The sequence below is a fragment of the Cnephaeus nilssonii genome (genome assembly GCF_951640355.1).
Source record: "Cnephaeus nilssonii genome assembly, chromosome: X".
Taxonomy (NCBI): domain Eukaryota; kingdom Metazoa; phylum Chordata; class Mammalia; order Chiroptera; family Vespertilionidae; genus Cnephaeus; species Cnephaeus nilssonii.
In genome coordinates, this window is record NC_137071.1 from 126,934,833 (window position 1) to 126,956,505 (window position 21,673).

Below are 21,673 nucleotides of genomic sequence, written 5' to 3' on the forward strand. Positions count from 1 at the left end.
CTGCACCCAGATTCCAGACCAATAGAAACTGTGAGATAATACATGTTTGTGGTTTTAAGCCATTCCAAGAAAAAAATGTTAGATAAAATGTCTCTAAGGCCAATGATTAAACCTATTTTCCCAAAGACGTCAATGAATACTATATCTGATTTATTAAAATGGGTGACAAAATGGATGAATAAATTTTTATGAAGAAAAAATATTGAGATATATAATAATCCTAAGACATAGTATATATAATTTACCAAGGATATTGAGTAAGGGGGTTCAGTAAGTCTGGAGTAGGTTCTAAACACACACACACACACACACACACACACACACACACACACACACATATATATATATTTTATTGATTTCATAGAGGAAGGGAGAGGGAGAGAGAAATAGAAACATCAATGATAAGAGAGAATCATCAATCAGCTGCCTCCTGCACACCCCCAACTGGGGATAGAGCCCGCAACCCGGGCATGTGCCCTGACCAGAATCGAACCTAGGACTCTTCAGTCCCCAGGCCAATGCTCTATCCACTGAGCCAAACCGGGTAGGGCTAAACATCTATATTTTAATAATACTTTCTGGGTAAGTCTGTTGCACATTGAGAATCACTGGCCTAGAAAATGCTAGATTTAAATAAAAGAAGTAAAGTTGTGACTGATAATTCTTTTTTTATTTATTGTGTTTTTTTATTGATTTCAGAGAGGAAGGGAGAGGGAGAGAGATGGAAACATCAATGATGAGAATCATGAATCAGCTGCCTCCTGCACGCCCCCTACTGGGGATCCAGCCTGCAACTCGGCCATGTGCTCTGCCTGGGAATGGAACTGTGACCTCCTTGTTCCTAGGCCTATGCTCAACCACTGAGCCCTGCCCACCAGGCACTGATAATTCTTTACTGCTGTTGTCTTAGATCATCAGGCAAAGGACCACCAAGACTGTCAAATATAGGAAAACTCAATGAAAATGTTTTATAAGAGTTTTGGTCAGTGTTTCCTCTGAGTTTCGACATTTTTATGAAAAGCAAGGGCACAAATCTCCAGGGGATTCTCACTTTCTGCACTTTTAAGATATTTATGTTAGCATTTTAACCTTACAGATGTAACCTAGGGAAAGCTGAGGCTCTCTCCTGATTGGCCATCTCTTCCCATGCAATTCATCAATAGTAATACGTCAGCCCTAACCGGTTTGGCTCAGTAGATAGAGCGTCGGCTTGGTGGACTGCGGACTGAAGGGTCCCAGGTTCGATTCCGGTCAAGGGCATGTACCTTGGTTGCGGGCACATCCCCAGTGGGGGGGTGTGCAGGAGACAGCTGATCAATGTTTCTCTCTCATCGATGTTTCTAACTCTCTATCCTTTTCCCTCTCTGGAAAAAAATCAATAAAGCATATTTACAAAAAAAATAGTAACACGTCAAATAAGCTGAATTATTTCTAGCATCTTTTTTTATATATAAGGCAAAAGAAGAGATCTTTGTGAAGGACCCTGTGTGAAATCTCAAAGATAGTTTTAGGCGCAAAGAGATGCTGAAAATAATTGAATTTTATATTGTTTTTTTTTTCCAATATTTAAGTCTGATTTGGGCACTTGATAAAGATAGGATCACAGGTGTCTGAGAAACAATACTAGGCACCTTTTGCTTGCTTGTTTGTTTGTTTGTTTTGTTAATCCTCATCCTAGGATACTTTTTCCATTGATTTCTAAAGAGAGCGGCAGGGAAGGAGGGGGAGAGAGAGAGAAACATCTATGTGAGAGACACACAGCCACTGGCCACCTCCCACATACGCATGAAGCGGGGAGGGATGAACCCGCAACCCAGGTACATCTCTTTGACTGGGACTCAAACCTTCCACCCTTCGGTGTGCGAACCAATGCTTTAACCACTTAGCCACACTGGCCAGGGCACTGTAACTAACGTGACAATAAAACATAAAAAGGAACATAGGAAGCAATACTATTGTAAAGAACTTAAGTGAGAAAACTTTGTTCTTTTTATTTTTTCCTTCAAAAATTAATAACAATAAAGTCCATATAAAGCACAGAAAATTATTCTAGAGAAAGTCTTCACTATCTGGGCAGATTAGATTGAAAGGAAAAATAACAATTCATGTTGTGGGTGAAGGCAATCGACAGCACACCAAGCAGATGAGCACATAAGTCCATCAAAATCGAACAAACTATGATAGCAACACAGCTTCATTCAAAACTCAGGTATTAGCCCTGGCCGGGTAGGTCAGTTGGTTTGGGCATTGTCCTGATATGCCAATGTTTCGGGTTCCATCCCCTGTCAGGGCACATACAAGAATGAATCAACTAATGAATGCATAAATAAGTGGAACAACAAATCTCTCTCTCTCTCTCTCTCTCTCTCTCTCTCTCTCTCTCTGTCTGTCTCTCTCTCTCTCTCCCTCCCTTCTTCTCTCTCTAAAATCAATAAAAACATTATATATATAATGTTAATCCTCATCCGAGAATATTTTCCCATTGATTTTTTTTTTAAGAGAGAGTGGAAGGGAAGGGGAGAGACAGAGACACAGAGAGAAACATTGATGTGAGAGAGATACATCAATTTGTTGCCTCCTCCATGAACCCGACCAGGGCCAGGGATCGAGCTGCAACCACGGTAAGTGGCCTTGACCAGAATTGAACCTGGGACCCTTCAGTTCGTGGGCTGACATTCTATTTACTGAACCAAACAGGCTAGGGCTTTTAAAATATGTTTTTATTTATTGCAGAGCGAGGAAGGGAGAGAGAGAGGATAGAAACATCAATGGGGCCCTAGCCAGTTTTGCTCAGTGGATAGAGCATCGGCCTGTGGACTGAAGGGTCCCAGGTTCGATTCCGGTCAAGGGCACATGCCTGGGTTGCACGCTTGATCCCCAGTAGGAGGCGTGCAGGAGGCAGCTGATCAATGATTCTCTCTCATCATTGATGTTTCCAACTCTCTCTCTTCCTCTCCCTTCCTCTCTGAAATCAATAAAAATAATTTTTTTAAAAGAAACATCAGCCCTAACCGGTTTGGCTCAGTGGATAGAGCATCGGCCTGTGGACTCAAGGGTCCCAGGTTCGATTCCGGTCAAGGGCATGTACCTTGGTTGCGGGCACATCCCCATTAGGAGGTGTGCAGGAGGCAGCTGATCAATGTTTCTCTCTCATCGATGTTTCTAACTCTCTATCCCTCTCCCTTCCTCTCTGTAAAAAATCAATAAAATATTTTTTTAAAAAAGAAACATCAATGGGATTGTGCCCACTACCCTGGCATGTGCCCTGACCAGGAATCAAATCATGACCTCCTGGTGCATGGGTCTATGCTCAACCACTGAGCAACACCAGCCGGGCCCTGGAAATTATCTTCAAGCGGACATACTACAAAATTCAGTTGCTGTTGAAATAAATTTATCAGAATAATGATTCATTTGAGTCAAACACAAATATACATTTTTTGTATCTTAAACAATACATTGGAGTAAGAGCTGCTTATTTGGTCAGTAAACCTGTATAAATTTAGGAATAAATAAACCCAAGTACTGTAGAATAAAATGCACATTTGTATTATACTTAACATTGATAATCAGAGAAAACATAATTGTTTTTATTAAGCCCAAGTTCGTAAACTGGTTTCATTTGCCAAAGATTTACCTTAATTATGTTGACCTGGATTTTGTAAAAGTCTCTAAGTTAGTTTATGAAAGAATTTTTTTCAAGTCTACCACACGTCAATGTCCTCGTTTTCTTGGAATTTCAGGAATATTTGATTTGTATAAGTGCTTAATTCTTTCTATATGCCAATCAGAACAGAGCTCTCTTAATTTAACAGACTTCACAAAATAATTTTTTGGTGCCTTCTGGAGACAGGACAACGTTACACACACACCTAATACTGAATGAATGACAGACTCAGACTCAGAGCACTTAAAGCTTCAGTTCTACAGAGGCAAGAGCTGCCAGAGGTGCAGACTAACAAACCAGATGCTCTGTGGTATCTCACCCATTCATTCATTCATTCATTCATTCATTCACAGAGCTCCATTCATTTATTCACAGAGATCACCAAATGGTCAGATCATAAACCAAAATCCCAATCATTGCTGCCACGGATGGGAAATAACTGGGCTACAAACCAACCCAAAACGAACATTTAATCCACAGCTGGACAGGCAGCGTGGCCTGGCTTTGGCTGGCTAATTTCCCTTATTTGATCCATGTGAGGAGCAGGGTGATAGGCAGTAAAAATGTCTTTTTCCTGCACTTCGCTTTTTGACTGCTGCTGGAAAAACCCTTGTAAAACTCCACCCTGATCTCTCTGAGCTCCTGCTAAGAACTCCCTGTGGCGGCTCCCTCCCTCCCTCCATGTGAACGCAGCTGGTTATTTCCTCGGCTCCACGCCAGCCCATCATCTGTCTGCATATGCATTGAGGCCACGGCACTTACCGTGTGTCAAACAAGCAAGGCCAGGAGTGACGTCTGCTCGGAGTGTGCGTCACTGGATGAGTGTCAGGGATCACTGAGGGCAGAGGTTTGGCCTGCTTTTCTTTTTTATACATTTTTATTGATTTCCGACAGGAAGGGAGAGTTAGAAACATCAACGATGGGAGAGAATCATGGATCGGCTGCCTCCTGCACGCCCCTCACTGGGGATGGAGCCCACAACCAGGGCATGTGCCCTGACCGGGAATTGGATCGTGACCTCCTGGTTCATAGGTCGATGCTCAACCACTGAGCCACACCGGCTGGGCGGTTTTGCCTGTTTTGTTCACCATTATATCCTGACAGTGCCTGGCCCAGTGTAGAGACTCAGTCAATATATGTCAGAAGAATAAATGAAGTGACTCCCGAACCCTCAGCTGAGTCTGGAGAAAATGGAGGTAGAGTGTGAGGCGCCTGGCTCAGGGCTGTGGGCTGACTGATGGAGGAACCAGGCTTTAACCTGGGCCCCCAGTTACTCCCCAACCGGCCAGACCCGTTTCCAGGAAGCATTCGCTGGGCAGCTGGCAGCTTCTCAGGGTGGAGCTCAGCTTTGGAGAGCCACCTCCCCTGAGGTTCCGCCCTGCCTGGGCCAGGCCACGTGGTGGCTGAGCTGGGCAGAGGTACAGAGCTGGGCATTTGCTCTCGGCAGGGCTGTGCTCCGACTGGCAATGCCTGCTCCAGAGCCCTCGCCCACTGGGCCCCCGAGGCTTCATGGGGCCTGCACTGCAGTTCAGCCGTCCCACACTTGGAGTAATACACACTGGGCTGTGGACCCCGCGTAGAATTGGCACCACAAGGGCATTGCTGGGAAAATGACAGGCGCTCAGATTCAAGGTCAGGACTGAGGGTCCTAAAGGTTGGATTGGAGCAACAGGGCACTGATCGCAATCAAGAGAATCTCAGAATTCAAGGTCAGATCAGAAGACAATAGCTGGTAGAATAGCATACAGAGGCCCTGGTTTGAGAACTGACCAGTGGTACGCGGATAGGTAATAATTAACTAAGGCCCAGCTTCAAGCTCAGACCAGAGAGGCTTCTGATGAAGTAGACACACAGATTCCAAGTCAGACAAAGGACATGGAACAGTTAACGGAGGCCTGGAATTGAGGCAAGACTTGAGTGGCATTGATGGCAGAACGGTTAAGAGTTCCAGATCTAGCCAAAACCGGTTTGGCTCAGTGGATGGAGTGTCAGCCTGTGGACTGAAAGGTTCCAGGTTCGATTCCGGTCAGGGGCATGTACCTTGGTTGCGGGCACATTCCCAGTGGGGGGTGTGCAGGAGGCAGCTGATCGATGTTTCTCTCTCATCGATGTTTCTAACTCTCTATCCCTCTCCCTTCCTCTCTGTAAAAAATCAATAAAATATATTAAAAAAAAAAAAGAGTTCCAGATCTGATGTTAAACCAGAGGCACGACTGATGGCTGTTCCTCTCACTGCTTGCAGCCTTAAGTAGTGGGATTTTAGTCCATCATATATCTAAGCTGACTTGTCTTCATTCAGAGCACCATGGGATGGGTTGGCTGTCCATTAATGCCTTCTGATTTTTGCGGAGTCAAACAATTACAAACCAGGTGGTAATGTTGGATTAAAAAAATTTACCTGTGATTAAAAAAAACTAAATTAATTTTAAAACATGAGGATATAATCTACAGAGAAATCTTTAATTGTAATAGTATTTGAATGACACTGATCTGGGGCTATATAAGAGCTCTAGTAAATTGCTGAAATATACTATTCTGAAGTCATGCATTTTTAAATGGTTTACTCAGTTTTCTTTTTTTTCTTTTTGGTTTACTCAGTTTTCTACTGAGTTCACATATTCAAGGAAATAATAAAAAGTTGTTTTTTCTTTTGAAAAAAATATAAAAACAAAACAAAACAAAAAAACCCAGAGGCACGGTGATGATGGATAAATGAACAGAGGCCCAATTTGACCAATAAGATTATTTTTATTATATGCTCATTATTTATTGAAGATTATTGTATTTATTTAAAAAAGTTTTTAAAATTGAATTTTTAGAGAGGGAGAGGGAGGGAGGGGGGAGAGAGAGAGAGAGAGAGAGAGAGAGAGAGAGAGAGAGAAACATCAGTGATCAGCTGCCTCCTCTGCCTCCTGCATGCCCCCTACTGGGAATCGAGCCTATACCCCAGACATGTGCCCTGACCGGGACTCGAACCAGCAACCTTTTAGTGCACAGGATGACACCCAACCAACTGAGCCACACCAGCCAGGGCTGAAGATGATTTCAAAGCAGGATGTCAACTCTGCCACCTCCGAATTTTACAATGAGAAAACCTCCAAAGTCATGTATAACAACATGCATAATCAGCCATCTTGAACACAGACTCAATAAAGAACATGAAGAGTGTGAAGGAAAGAAAGTGTTAGAGAACAATGAAGTCCTCCCAAATGATCTTGCCCACCCGACTTTGGATGGAACCCAGCACCCTTTTGGTGTTGCATGCTGTGCAGAAGGGTTAACAGAGCAGGCCCAAACTGCTGTCCTTGGAAAGGTCTGCTTCAAGGGGAGCCCTTGGCTGGTGTTTGGAAACTTAGACCTCAGAATGGCTCTCACTACTCTATTCGTATAAGCACCGTGGTTCATGCTGAACACCTGCTTCCCTCTGGGAGTCCGGAAGTTGTATATGTACCAGGAAGGGGTTGCCTAGGTGACCAGCCACCAATAGAAACCCTGCGTGCCGAGTCTCTAAGGAGCTTCCCTGGTTGGAAACCTTTCGCGTGTGTTGTCACAACCCAGGGCTGAGGGAATTACGTGTCCCGTGCAACTCCACTGGGACAGGATCCCTGGAAGCTTGTGCCCCTGGGCTTCATCCCATGGGCCTTTTGCCCTTGCAGGTTGATCTCTGTATCTTTTGGCTGGAAGAAATCATCGCCATGTATGTGCTGAGACTGAGTCCTCCTAGCAAATCATTGAGTCTGGGTGGTCCTGAGGACCTCCAACACACATATACACTGAGTGGCCAGATTATTATGTGTTCAGAGATCATAATAATCTGGCCACTCAGTGTGTGTGTGTGTGTGTGTGTGTGTGTGTGTGTGTGTGTGTGTGTGTGTATTAGAGGCCTGGTGCATGAATTCGTGCATGGGTGGGTCTGGCCAGCCTGGCCAGGGGGAGGGGACATGGGTGGTTGGCCTGCCTGCCTGATGGTCGAACTCCTGGTCGAGGGGACAATTTGCATATTAGCCTTTTATTATATAGGATATACACTGAGTGGCCAGGTTATTATGCGTTCAGAGATCATCATCATCTGGCCACTCAGTGTATACATGACCTTGATCCTGAGCAGTCCAGCTCTCTGCTGTCCCCATCTCATCACCGTTTACCTTAGGGTCTCTGAGATGGAAGCACAGTAAGTCCTCACTTAAAGTCATCAACAGGTTCTATACTTCAAGCAAAACGACATACAACAAAACCAATTTTACCACAGGCTAACTGGTATCAACCAGAGTTCAGTTTCTACGGCATCTTACCAACATCATCACAAAACGACATTGAACAAAATAGCGTTATTCAAGGACCTGCTTCTGGCTCCAAGTAACCACCCAGTCCAATAACAGTGGCTGGAACCAACAGGAGGTCCTTTTCCTCCCTCAGCAAGACTGCGGGTGTTAGTTCAGCAGCTCAACACTGTTGGGCCAGGCTGGTGTCTCTGTGACCCTGTGCACTGACCCTGAGGTCTCAAGATGGTGTCACGCTTCCCACTGATGCTTCTGGACATGGCAGCCTACAGAGGTGGAGGGAAGGGAGCAGCTGGACCAAGAGCCTCTGCCATTTCTGGCAACCTTGACATTCCCTGGTGACTCAGGTCATTGACAAGGGATTTGGGTTATCTATCGCCCCCTCTAGACCCTAAGCTTTCTCTTCTCACTCAGTGCTCCCCTCAAATACTGAACATGGCTTGGTGGCCTGAGTAGTTCCAGGACTGGACTTTGGGCCCTGGGTGGGCATGAGAGGGGCTATGGGTGGTTTGGAGTTCCGCTGGGGGTAGGGAGAAGCCCCATGTCCTCCACTCCCAGTAGAAGCCATTAGCTCCGCCTTAGGGTTCATGGTTGCTCCTGCCCCGGCGTGCACTTCAAGTCCTCAACACCTTTGCTTCCTGCTTCTGGACAACCCGATGCACAGACAGGTGTGGGGCCCAGGCAGTGGCTGCCCTGGGGCAGGGGGTGGGGGAGCCTGGGTGTCCCCGAGGCAGCAGAGTCCAGCAGACTCACAGGGTTAAACCCTGGGGTAGAAGCCAACATCCGCCACCTCAACTTCTCCAGCGCCCCTGGCGCAGCTCCCCATCATGCTCGCTTCCACTACTGCAGGGTCTCCTCACTGGCCCTCCTGCTTCCACCCTCGCCCCCCACCCTCCTCTGTTCTCTTCATGGCACCCAGAGGGATCCTCTGCTCAAAACCGTCTGGTACCCTGGCCGGTTTGCCTCAGTGGATAGAGCGTTGGCCTGTGGACTGAAGGGTCCCGGGTTCGATTCCGGCCAAGGGCACATGCCCAGGTTGTGGGCTCGATCCCCAGTAGGGGGCATGCAGGAGGCAGCCAATCAATGATTCTCTCTCATCATTGATGTTTCTAGCTCTCGCTCCCTCTCCCTTCCTCTCTGAAATCAATAAAGAAATATATTAAAAAAAAAAAAAGTCCGGTGAGCCCTAGCCGGTTTGGCTCAGTGGACAGAGCATCAGCCTGCGAACTGAAGGGTCCCGGGTTTGATTCCTGGTCAGGGCACATGCCCGGGTTGCAGGATTGATCCCCAGTGGGGTGTGCAGGAGGCAATCAATGATTCTCTCTCATCACTGATGTTTCTATCTCTCTTTCCCTCTCCCTTCCTCTCTGAAAACAATGTGTTGGTTTTTTTAAAAAAAAAGTTCTCAAGGTTCATCCATGTTAAATGTAGCGTCTATGAAAACTTTATTTAAAAAAAAAAAGTCCAGTGACTCACGCCTCACTCAGACAAAAGCCCACATTCTCCGGCTGGCCCACGAAGCCCTCCAGGATCAGGCCGGGCCAACCTCATCCCTCCAACAGTGGCCTCTGGGCCTTTGCACTGCTCTGTCTGGAACGTTCTCCCCAGGTGCCATGGCTCCCTCTCTCACTTCATTCGGATCTGTTTACATTTCACAGGCAGGAACGTCTCCCAGGGTGATGGCACCCCAAAGAGCCCAACCTTCCACTCCTGCACCGCTGTCTCCTGGCCTCGCTTTCTTTTTCCTCCCAGCGCCCATTTTCAGCTGGCCTGTTAAATATTTCTGTTATCTGCCTGCTCCCCCTAGAACGCGAGCCCGCGAGGGAGGGCAGGGATTTGTCAGTTCAGGTCACAGCTTACCCCCCGAGCCTAGAACAGTTCCTGACCCACAGGACATACTTAGTAATGTCTGTCAATGCACGGCTGTAAAACCCTCAGAGTGGTGCCTCTGACAAGGCGGCCAGACGGTAAATGGTTGTTGAATGAGAAAAGAAATCAGCACACGCATGCATGAATGAATATGTGAGCCCCTGCCCTCTCCCCTCTCCCGCCCCCTGCGGCCCTGGGAGCCAGCCATGGGCATGAGCACAGGATCTTTATTTACAAACACGAGGCTGGAGCACGGGCCCGGTGGGAAGGTGGGCATGGCAGGGCCGGGAGCCTCCTACTTCTGCTCCCGCCGCCAGACGATGACCATGCCGCTGGCGTCGCTGGAAGCCAGCAGGCTCTCGTCGCAGTTGAAGCTGACGTCCAGCACCGGGGCACTGTGGCCCTGCAGCTTGTTCACGGCGGCCTTGGCTGCCCGCTCCACGTCGAAGAAGTGCACGCACATATCCTCGCTGCCCGTCACTGCGCGGGTGCGGGGGACAGGCCGTCAGCGGGTGTTGCAGGAGGTGGGGTGACCCAGGGGGAAGTCTCTGAGGTCCCAGCGTGCCTGGGGATAGGGGGACCCATTCCTAGATGGGGAGGTTAACTAGCCCTTTGGGATCTACATCTGGAGACTGATGAGAGAGAATCCCTCTTGGGGAGGCCCATGCCTTAACAGGGGTCCTCAAACTACGGCCCGCGGGCCACATGCGGCCCGCCGAGGACATTTATCCGGCCCGCCGGGTGTTTTTGCCGCCGCTGCCTGTCCTGCTTAGCAGCCGACTTAGCAATGTGCATAGGAATTTGTTCATAGTTTTTTTTAAACTATAGTCCGGCCCTCCAACGGTCTGAGGGACAGTGAACTGGCCCCTGTTTAAAAAGTTTGAGGACCCCTGCCTTATGACGTGAGGTTTCTGAGCTGGATGGGGCTCTGTGTTCACAGTGGAGGGCTGGTGGGGTGGGAGAGGCCTCGGCGCCCGGAAGGCAGGGCCTCAGGGTGTCCGGATGTCTGAGCCAGATCAGCACCAGCCTGGTGTCTGCCTGTCCCCGGCCACCCAGACACCCAACCCTATGGGACTCACCCACGCAGGCGCCCTGGCGGAAGGACATGAGGGGGCAGAAGATGCTGCGCACGGGGTGCGAGCTCTGCTCAATGGGGAAGCTCCTCTTCAGCTGCAGGGTCCCCTCGTTGTCCACCACCCTGAGGGAGAAGGAGGGCGGGTCAGGCGCAGCCTCAGGCCCCGAGGGGGATGCGTGCTGTGCTAGTCCGTGTCCCTGTCCCTGCACCGAGTTCTTTCAAGGTTCATGAAACCCAGTCCTGGGACGAGTGCGTCAACCTGGAAAGCATGGCTGGTGTGGGGTTTAGTGACCGTTTGGACACTCTAGCTGTTTGTTTGTTTTTTTAATATATTTTATTGATTTTTTACAGAGAGGAAGGGAGAGGGATAGAGAGTTAGAAACATCGATGAGAGAGAAACATCGACCAGCTGCCTCCTGCACACCTCCCACTGGGGATGTGCCCGCAACCAAGGTACATGCCCTTGACCGGAATCGAACCTGGGACCTTTCAGTCCGCAGGCGGACGCTCTATCCACTGAGCCACACCGGTTAGGGCTGGACACTCTATCTGTTGATATAAACGGAGAGCCTCTGCGCTGTAATTCACTAGTTACTCTTCCTAAGGGTCTCTAAGCGCTCTGGCGCTCAGATGGGCACAGAGAAGAAACGGCTGGCGACACTATGGCACCCGTGTACTGTGGACACCACACGGCTGTTCAAAGGAATGAAGCAAGAGAGAGAGACGTGGGGAAGGGTGCAGAAGGAACCCACGTCCATAAAACAATGACCCTCCTTTGTGGGTGTGGGCGCAGAGGACGATGGGAGAGGGAACAAAGTGTGGAATGGTACATTCGAAGTTGTGGCAGGCGGTGGCCAACATGGCAGAAACGAGGAAGAGAGAAGGCAGAGGATGGGGGAAAGAGGCAAAAAACTTAGGAGTACGCTTCAATTAAAAGTTTAAAAGGAGAAGAAAAATAAAATAGTAAAGTGGCAAGCATCCTGTCAGGCAGTGGTCTTCAGACATAGCTGGATGATACTTGGGAAACTTTTCAATATACCAATGCCCAGCTTGCCCCAGAGCTTCTGAAATCCCTGGCCCCATCCGGCTGGCATGGCTCAGTGGTTGAGCATCGACCTATGAACCAGGAGGTCACTGGTTCGATTCCCGGTCAGGGCACATGCTGGGGTTGTGGGCTCAATCCCGTGTGGGGCATGCAGGAGGCAGCCGATCAGTGATTCTCTCTCATCATTGATGTTTCTATCTCTCTCTCCCTCTCCCTTCCTCTCTGAAATCAATAAAAATATATTAAAAAGAAAAAAGAAATCCCTGGCCTGGAGTGGGGCCTGGCCATGACTTATTTTTTAATATTATTTTTATTGATTTCAGGGTGGAAGGGAGAGAGAGATAGATTAATGAGAGAGAATCACTGATCAGCTGCCTCCTGCACCGCCCCTACTGGGGATCAAGCCCACAACCTGGGTATGTGCCCTGACCAGGAATCGAACTGTGACCTCTTGGTTCCTATGTTGACACTCAACCACTGAGCCACACAAGCTGGGCCTGGCCATGACTTTTGAAGTCATTCAGGTCATTCCAACATGTGGTCCAGGCTGAGAACTGCATTTGGGTAACATGATATATGTGAGTGGGGACAGAAAAACTTCCCTCCTCAAAAAAAAAAAAGGAAAACGGGTCACTGCTCTATGAGGCCCTAGTCCATGTTATGCCTCAGTTTGCTCATCTATAAAATGGACATGATAAAAGCACCCACCTCACAGAGCTGTTATGAGGATTAAATGAGGTGATAGGTATGAGGTGCTTTGAAGAGGACCTGGCCCCAGTAACTGCTACCTAACTGCTAGCTACTGCCATTACTTTTTTATAAAAAACATATTTTTATTGATTTCAGAGAGAGAGGAAGGGAGGGGGAGAGAGAGATAGAAACATCATCGATGAGCCCTGGTTTGGCTCGGTGGACAGAGCATTGGCCTGCGGACTAAAGGGTCCCAGGTTCGATTCCGGTCAAAGGCACATGCTCTGATTGTGGGCTTGACCCCCAGTAGAAGGCATGTAGGAGGCAGCTGATCAATGGTTCTCTCTCATCATTGACGTTTCTATCTCTCCCTTCCTCTCTGAAATCAATAAAAAATGTATTTAAAAAAATAAAAAAGAAACATCATCGATGAGAGAGAATCATGGATCGGCTGCCTCCTGCACACCCCCTAGTGGGGATCAAGCCTGCGACCCAGGCATGTGCCCTTGACAGGAATCGAACCCGGGACCCTTCAGTCCACAGGCCGATGCTCTATCCACTGGACCAAACCGGCCAGGGCTGCCGTTACTTTTTACTGCTGCTACTGAGGTCATCATAATATGAGGAGGAAGAAGAGGAGGGGGAGAAGAGGAGGGGGAGGGGAGGAGGAGACAGGCCTCCCCTCCCATCCCCAGGTGGCCGGAGGAGGGAGACCCACCTGTAGAGCAGCAGCTTGTTGAGACAAGCATTGATGAGCAGCGAGGGGTCCCGGGCCTCGCGGCTGACCCAGGAGCGGGCAGAGATGCTCGTCACAGGGCTGCCTTCATGCACCACCAGGCGCTTGGCCTTGGTCAGCTTCCCTGCGACCACGGAGGGGAGAGGAGGCCAAAGTGAGGGCGAGGGCTGCGGACTAGGAGGGCGGGGGTGCGAACACCCGGATGTGGGCCTGGGGCCCGCCTACCTGTGGCCATGTCGAAGAGGAAGGAGAAAACGCTGCCTCGGTCATCCCCTGCCCAGAGCAGCCGGCCAGGGGCATCGAAGGACAGAGCCAGGACACGGCCTGTCAGTTTGCTGGAACCGCCCTTCACCTTCTTGCCCGTGGAGATGTTGACGACATGCAGGTTTTGCTTGGCATTCCCCACCTGTGGGTGAGACCCGCACACCATCATCCTGCTCCCAGCCAGTCCCTCCTCGAGTCTGACCACCGTGGGGCTGCGATTAACGGGACCCACTTCTCTCTGCTGGAGTCTGATTCCAGTAGGGCCGTGGTGGGTAGACTAGAGGTGACCCAGGCCCATAATCCTCCTGAGCCAGCCCTCTTATAATCTGACCAGAGCACCCAGCGCGGCAGGGACTACAGGAGTCACAGACCCACAGTGCTGGCCCTCAGCCAGTGCCCACTGTTCTCAGCAAAGCACAGGGCCGTCCCAGGCCAGGGGTCGGCAAACTCATTAGTCCACAGAGCCAAATATCAACAGTACAACAATTGAAATTTCTTTTGAGAGCCAAATTTTTTAAACTTAAACTTCTAACGCCACTTCTTCAACATAGACTCGCCCAGGCCATGGTATTTTGTGGAAGAGCCACACTCAAGGGGCCAGAGAGCCGCATGTGGCTCGAGAGCCGAAGTCTGCCGACCACGGTCCTAGGCCCATGGTAACAGCTCCCTTGCTGGTCCTTCCTGGAGCCTGATCCCACTGGGGCGGGGGCTGCTTCTCCATCTGAAAGGATCCCAGCGACTGGCTCACTCAGCCAGCTCCCCCTCCACTCCCTCTCGGGGCCAAGCCAGACCTCATTTCCTTCCCCCACTGCCCCCCCCCCCGACTCTCTATCCGAGGGTCAGACCACAGTGGAGCGTCCACTGAGACGAGATGAGGTTTCCATCTAGTAATCCTGCTCCACACCCAGCAGCCCCTGCAGCTGGAAATGGAAGGCCTACTGCTGACGGGACCACAGGGGTGGCAGACCCATGACCCCACCCCCCGACTGGTCACCCCTGGTGTCTGCCACAGCGAGGCCATCCCAAACCAAGAACTGCAGGTCCCCATTCTGACTGGATTCCCTCTGAGTCTGACCGCCCGGGGACTACGGCGATGGACTAGAGGGGATCCCCCCACATTGATGCCCTAGAACAGCTCTCCTGGCCCCGCCCCCCGCCCTCGGCGATGGCGCCCTGGAGCCTGACCACAGTGAGGTTGTTGTTGACCGGCTGGAAGGTGCAGCAGAGCAGTTCAGCGCCATCGGGGTCGGGGATCTCCCGGATGCAGCGGCCGTCGTCAGAGGCCCAGATGCGCATGGTAGCATCGAGTGAGGTGGACACGAGGATGTCATTGGAGAGGGACCAGGCAAAATCGGAGACGCCGCGGGTGTGGCCGCGCAGCACACGGAGCACGGTGGGTGGAGCGGGCACCAGCTGGCACAGGGAGATGCTGCCATCGAGTGAACAGCAGGCCAGGCGGTGCCGGTCGTCATTGGCGAAGCGCACCCGGGGCACTGCAATGCCAAGGAGCCGCGGGTAGGAGTCAGCACACTCACCAGGTGCTTTTGTTTATAAAAGGTTCTGCCCGGCCGGTGTGGCTCAGTGGTTGAGCATCGATCTAGGAACCAGGAGGCCATGGTTCGATTCCCGGTCAAGGGCACATGCCCTGGTTGCAGGCTCGATCCCCAGTGTGGGGCATGCAGGAGGCAGCCGATCAATGATTCTCTCATCATTGATGTTTCTAACACTCTCTCCCTCTCCCTTCCTCTCTCAAATCAATAAAAATATATCTTTTACATATATATATATATATATATATATATATATATATATATATATATATATGTAAAAGTGGCCTGCAAAATCTTGGGTATTTATATATATATATATATATATATATATATATATATATGCACATACACACACACACACATATATACACATATATATACACACACACACACACATATATATATATATTTCTTTATTGACTTCAGAGAAGAAGGGAGAGAGAGGATAGAAACATCAATGATGAGAGAGAATCATTGATCGGCTGCCTCCCGCACACCCCACACTGGGGACCGAGCCCACAACCCGGGTATGTGCCCTGACCGGAATTGAACCTGGGACCCTTCAATCCACAGGGCAACGCTCTATCCACTGAGCCAAACCGGCTAGGGCTAAAATAGATCTTTTTTAAAAAGGTTCTGATGCGTGAACTGAGGGCAGGAACCCACCGCACCAGGCACAGGGGCCTCAGCAAAGGGCTTTCCTTGACTGACAAAGGGGGTTGCACCCCTGGAAAACGCTCTGCTGAAAGTCTCACGCATCTTAGCCGGTGCGCAATGGACTGCAAGACTTCTGCAACCCGAAAAGGCCTCCGCATCTCAGCAAGCACTTTGCAGTCACCAAGGTCTTAGCAGTTTGCAAGACTCCCTCTGACCTCTGCAAGGGGATTTCTCTGCAGCAAAAGCTTTGGGCTCGTTCAAGTGACTCCCAACCCCAGAAGCCGCAAAGGGCTCTTTTACACTCCTGAGCCCCTTCTTTTAAAAATTCTTTTTTCTTGCCCTAGCTGGTTTGGCTCAGTGGATAGAGCGTCGGCCTGTGGACTCAAGGGTCCCAAGTTCAATTCCAGTCAAGGGCATGTACCTTGGTTGCGGGCACATCCCCAGTCGGGGGTGTGCAGGAGGCAGCTGATCGATGTTTCTCTCTCATCGATGTTTCTAACTCTCTCCTTCTCCCTTCCTCTCTGTAAAAAAAAAAAAATCAATAAAGTATTTTTTTAAAAATTCTTTTTTCTTTTGTTAATCCTCACCCAAGGATATTTTTCCATTGATTTTTAGAGAGCATGGAAGGGAGGGAGAGAGACGGAGAGAGAGAGAAACATCGATGTGCGAGAGACACATCAAATGGTTGCCTCCCGCACAGCCCTGACCAGGGACTGGTTGTGGGCCCTGACCTGGGATTGGTTGCCTCCCCCAAGCTCCCCAACCAGGCCGGGCTAGAGACGGCAACTGAGGTATGTGCCCTTGACCGGAATTGAACGCAGGACCTTCCAGTCCACAGGCTGACACTTTATCCACAGAGCCAAACCGGCTAGGGCTGCAGAGCCCCTTCATGGTAGACAAAATACCCAAGATTTTGCAGGCCACTTTGCAGAGGGCTTTTAGGTTTGGGAAAGGTTTTTTGTTTTGTTTTGTTAATATATTTTATTGATTTTTTACAGAGAGGAAGAGAGAGGGATAGAGAGTTAGAAACACCGATGAGAGAGAAACATCGACCAGCTGCCTCCTGCACACCCCCTACTGGGGATGTGCCCGCAACTAAGGTACATGCCCTTGACCGGAATCGAACCTGGGACCCTTCAGTCCGCAGGCCGACGCTCTATCCACTGAGCCAAACCGGTTTCGGCTGGGAAAGGTTTTAAGGTCTGGCAATTCCTCCTTCGGAGGTGGGCCAGAGACTGCGTTCTAGAAAAGGATACAATGGGTGGTTGTGACAGTTTGGGCGAATTCGTGGTGATGGGCCGTGCCATCGACTGGCTCACCTGCCTCGTCCACGTGCTGGTCAAAAACATGGTACATGCCCGCGAAGGCGTAGTTCTCACTCAGCGACGTGTCCCCAGCCATGGCTCGGCTTGCTTCTGCTGCTGATGTGGGGACCACACTGCCAGGGGGCCTGGGCCCCAACCGAGGGAGGAGGTGAGAGGAGACAGGTTATGGCATCCAGCCTGCCATTGCCCCACGGCTCCCCTCCTTCTCACAACCCCCACCCCAGCGCGGTCCCTGGTGCATACCTGTCCTCATAGACGGCACGATTCATCTGGGCCTGCAGCTGGTAGGAGCCTCGGCTGACAGAACGGCGGTGTCCACGGGCCCCCAGGGCCCGAGGATCATCCTCAAAGTCCTGCCGAGAGGATCAGGGTGGGCGCATCTTGAAAACAGCCCTCAGGAACCTATGAGGTCTAGAGCCTTCAAAATATACCCAGAACCAGACCCCTGCTCACCCCGTCCCCTGCCACCACCATCACCTACCTGTACTATGTTAGCTAGTACTAGTTACCCTGCTTCTAGTTACCCTGCTAGTTACTCTGCACTAGTTACCCTGCTCCCACCCTTGCCCTGCTCAGGAGATACTCAATAAATGGTCTCTGAACCAAGAACGGACACCTCCCAGGAAACCGCTCAGCTCAGTGTCTCGCTTCATTCAAGTCTCAGATCAACTTTCACCTCCTCAGAGAGGCCTTCCCTCATCATCCCCATCAAAAATAGCTTCCTGCCCTGACCGGTTTGGCCCAGTGGATAGAGCGTCGGCCTGCAGACTGAAGGGTCCCGGGTTCGATTCCGGTCAAGGGCATGTACCTTGGTTGCGGGCACATCCCCAGTGGGGGGTGTGCAGGAGGCAGCTGATTGATGTTTCTCTCTCATCGATGTTTCTAGCTCTCTCTCCCTCTCTGTAAAAATCAATAAAATACATTTAAAAAATAGCTTCCTGCCCTGACTGGTGTGGCTCAGTGGATGGAGCACTGGCCTGCAGACTGAAGGGTCCCAGGTTCGATTCCGGTCAAGGGCATGTACCTTGGTCACGGGCACATCCCCAGTAGGGGGTGTGTAGGAGGCAGCTGATCGGTGTTTCTCTCTCATTGATGTTTCTAACTCTCTATCCCTCTCCCTTCCTCTCTGTAAAAAACCAATAAAATATTTATTTTTTAAAAATAGCTACCTGCCTGGCCGGCATGGTGTGGCTCAGTGGTTGAGCATAGATCTATGAACCAGGAGGTCACAGTTCCATTCCCAGTCAGAGCACATGCCCGGGTTGCCGGCTGGATCCCCAGTGTGGGGCATGCAGGAAGCAGGCAATTCATGATTCTCTCTCATCATTGATATTTCTCCCCCTCTCCTTTCCTTTCCGAAGTCAATTAAAAAATTATATCTATCTATCTATCTATCTATCTATCTAATCTATATATAAGAGCTTCCCTTTGTCTCCTACAACAGTTGTTTTATCCCCCCAATCTGCTTTATTTTTTTGCCATGTTAGCATGTATCACTATAAGCGATGGTAATTATTGACTTGTTTATCTGGTTTGCTATGATTATTGACCTAGTTATCATGTTTATTGCCTACTTATCAACCCGTTTGTCTTATTTATTGTCTGTTTATTGACTTCTCTCATCTATTATCTCTTTTGCCCTCTACTCAATCCTGAGAGCTTAGAGCAGTGCCTTGCACAGAGCAGGTGCTTGACAGGTCTGTTGAAGAAATAAACACGGAGGCAGGTGGTATGCACGGCAGGCGGCGTGGAGGAAGCTCACCTCCATGCGGTCAAGGGTAGTGCGGCTGCTGCGGACGATGCTGTTGCTATAGGCACGTGCACTGCCTGGCTCCGAGAGGGGCCCGTAGCGCTGGCCCAAGAGCTGCCCGCGCAGCCTCAGGTACTGCCGCCGCAGCGCTGGGGGGTGCCCGGCCTTGGCATTCTCCCGCAGTAGCTGGCTGCGCCGCCGGATATACTGTGTCCGAAACTGTGGAAACGTTGGTGTGCGGTACGCGTTGTACCTGTGATGGCAGGAGGCAGGCGAGCGGCAGGCACAAGACAGATGGAATCAATCAACTCGGAGGGTAGGGACGGAGCATGAGGTGTGTGGCAGGGAGGGGCCAGGATGGCAAGTGATCAGCAGTGCTGATGGGGGTTCCTCTGGCAATGTGCAAGGGTGCGTGTACAGTAATAATGAACGTGGAGAAGAGGTCACGTGGGGACAAGCGCAGTCCGCAGCTCGGCTGAAGTTGGTATGGGGTGACTGAGTCAGTGTAGACAACGGGAGGGGTCAGTCTGACATGGTGATGGGGGTTAATGGGATGCAGTGGCGGGGGGGGGTCAGTATGGGATGGTGATGGGATGAGACTGGGGAAATGATGGTGGTAAGAGAAGTCTGGCGAACAATGGTGGGAAATAGGATGTCACCAGCCTGAGCTCCATCACCTTCCTCCCACCCCCGACTCCCCACTCCCGCAAAGGGTCTGCTACCCCAGCCTCTCTGGGCATGCCCACATCTGACCGCCTTTTCCCAGCATGCTCTTTAAGACCCTCTCTGGCCAGCCCTCGCCGAGGGCCAGCTCGCACACCCTGCCACTGCGCATGTTCACCTCCGGCATGCCCACGCCCAGCCTCGCTGATGCCATTGCCGGGGCACCACAGTCACTTCCGCTCCCAGGGGATCCGACCCCACGCCTCACCTCGCGTCTACGGCTAAGACCTGCTGCCACACCGCGGCCATCACCCGGCCTCCTCTTCCGCCGCGTCCGCCCGCGGGCGCCTGCAGGACAAGGGCCTGGAATGTCAGCGGCTCAGGCGAAGGGGGGTCGTTCCGCCCCTCCTGCCGGGCGATCGTGGCCACAGACAGTGCGTCCCTCCGCGCCGAGATACCGTGAAATCACACCGAGCTGCGAGCATGGTCAGCACTCCAGCCCTGTCCAGGCAGCTCCGGGAAGACTCACGGCGGCGCTTCGGCCCTCCCTCCGCCCCCCCCGGTCGCCATAGCAACGCCCCTCCCCCAGCCTAGCAACCCGGCCCGGCCTTCCCCACCCACCTGGCCCCCACCGCCCCGCCTTCCCTTTTCGGGTCCGAGAACGGGGGCCCGGGATCGGGAACCACCTCCGGGGCTGCCTCCGGCTCTCAAGGCCCCCGGGGCGGCCCTGAGGCCGGCGTCACCCTTCCCTACTGCCTCCTCCCTCTCTCCAGCTCCAGGCAAGATGGCTGCCTGCGGCCAGGAAGAGCTGCCAAGCGTGGAGCGAACGGATGGGAATCCTCCCCGGAGTGGGGAGAACCACGCAGGCGCACTAAGGGCCGGTGGCTTCCGGCGCGAGGGCGGGGGCTCCGCCCCTTAAATTCAACCCATTCCCAGCCCCTACGGGCCCTTGTTTACACCCAAGAATACTGTCCAGGGGCAAGGATGCGAATCACTCACTAAAAATCAGAAAAATGACTTTCAGAAACAGAAACAGGATTTTCTTTTGTAAATAACTTTTTATTGATTTCAGAGAGGAAGGGAGAGGGAGACATCAATGAGAGAGCATCACGGATGGGCTGCCTCCTGCACGCCCCACACTGGGGATTGAGCCCGGAACTCTGGACATACGCCCGGAATCCAGCTGCGATCTCCTGGTTCATAGGTTGATTGATGTTCAACCACTGAACCACCCAGGCCAGGCCGATTTTCTTTTAAAGGAGTGGTGTATATATAAGCTGCTTTTTAGCAGCACAATCTTAGCCAAGCAAGATCTGAAGCATAGAATACAACCATCACACATGCACAGGCCCCTACAACGTTCTCCAGTTCTTAGAGCGATTGATGGGCCTCCGGACACCCCAAGATGAGAAGTCCGTTCTGTGAGAAGGATGGGAGAGTGTGTATGTGTGTGTGTATGTGTGTGTGCGCGCGGGGGGTGGGGAGGTGGAGGGGTGCGGGGGTGCGGATGCGCTGGGCTTGATGCTCCTAGGCAACGGTTTGGCCATGAGTCTGCAAATAATTAGGCACAACAATCTCAGGAGCCTATCCGAATCATCCTTATTTCAACTTCTACCGGAAGCTGCATCTCTATTCCTCTTAAAGTGGTCAGGATATACAACTTACGAAGTTGAAATACAAGGTTTAGTAGCTTCCTATTGGATTTTAACATCAACTGCTACAATTCTCAAAATTGTGATTTTTTACACGATTTTTATCACAAATTCCATAATCTGAAAAATGTTCTAAAGCCACCTGAAACAAGGAGACACATCCAAAAGCATACTGCCGCCCTGGACAGTTTGGCTCAGCGGTTAGAGCACTGACCCGTGAACCAAAGGGTCTCGGGTTCGATTCCTAGTCAAGGGCAAGTACTTTGGTTGCAGGTTCAATCCTCCACCCCCGGTTGGAGCGCGAGTGGGAGGCAACCAATGGGATGTTTCTCTAACACATGGATGTCTCTCTCTTCCCCTCACCCATCCTTTCCACTCTCTCTAAATATCAATGGGAAAAATATTCTCACTCATTGGGTGAGGATTACAATAACATTTTTTTAAAAAGCA

At 50.8% G+C, this 21,673-nt stretch overlaps 1 protein-coding gene across 5 annotated transcripts; it reads right to left on the reverse strand.

Annotated features, from left to right (window-relative positions):
• Positions 1–10,025: 10,025 nt before the first annotated feature.
• On the reverse strand, positions 10,026–20,433 carry WDR13 (WD repeat domain 13). 5 transcript variants are annotated; one of them, XM_079764961.1, is made up of 10 exons: positions 20,258–20,433; positions 19,840–19,919; positions 18,921–19,161; positions 17,402–17,511; positions 17,153–17,283; positions 14,812–15,119; positions 13,588–13,768; positions 13,345–13,486; positions 10,896–11,014; positions 10,026–10,381 (listed from the first exon to the last, which is right to left on the reverse strand). In XM_079764961.1, the coding sequence occupies exons 2-10, from the start codon at positions 19,878–19,880 to the stop codon at positions 10,044–10,046; spliced, it is 1,611 nt and encodes a 536-aa protein (XP_079621087.1). In that variant the 5' UTR covers positions 19,881–19,919; positions 20,258–20,433; the 3' UTR covers positions 10,026–10,043. The 5 variants fall into 5 exon arrangements, with proteins under 5 accessions (XP_079621087.1, XP_079621090.1, XP_079621089.1 ...); XM_079764964.1 differs by having other exon boundaries at positions 20,193–20,421; XM_079764963.1 differs by lacking the exon at positions 20,258–20,433 and adding an exon at positions 20,030–20,099 and having other exon boundaries at positions 10,026–10,296.
• Positions 20,434–21,673: the final 1,240 nt, after the last annotated feature.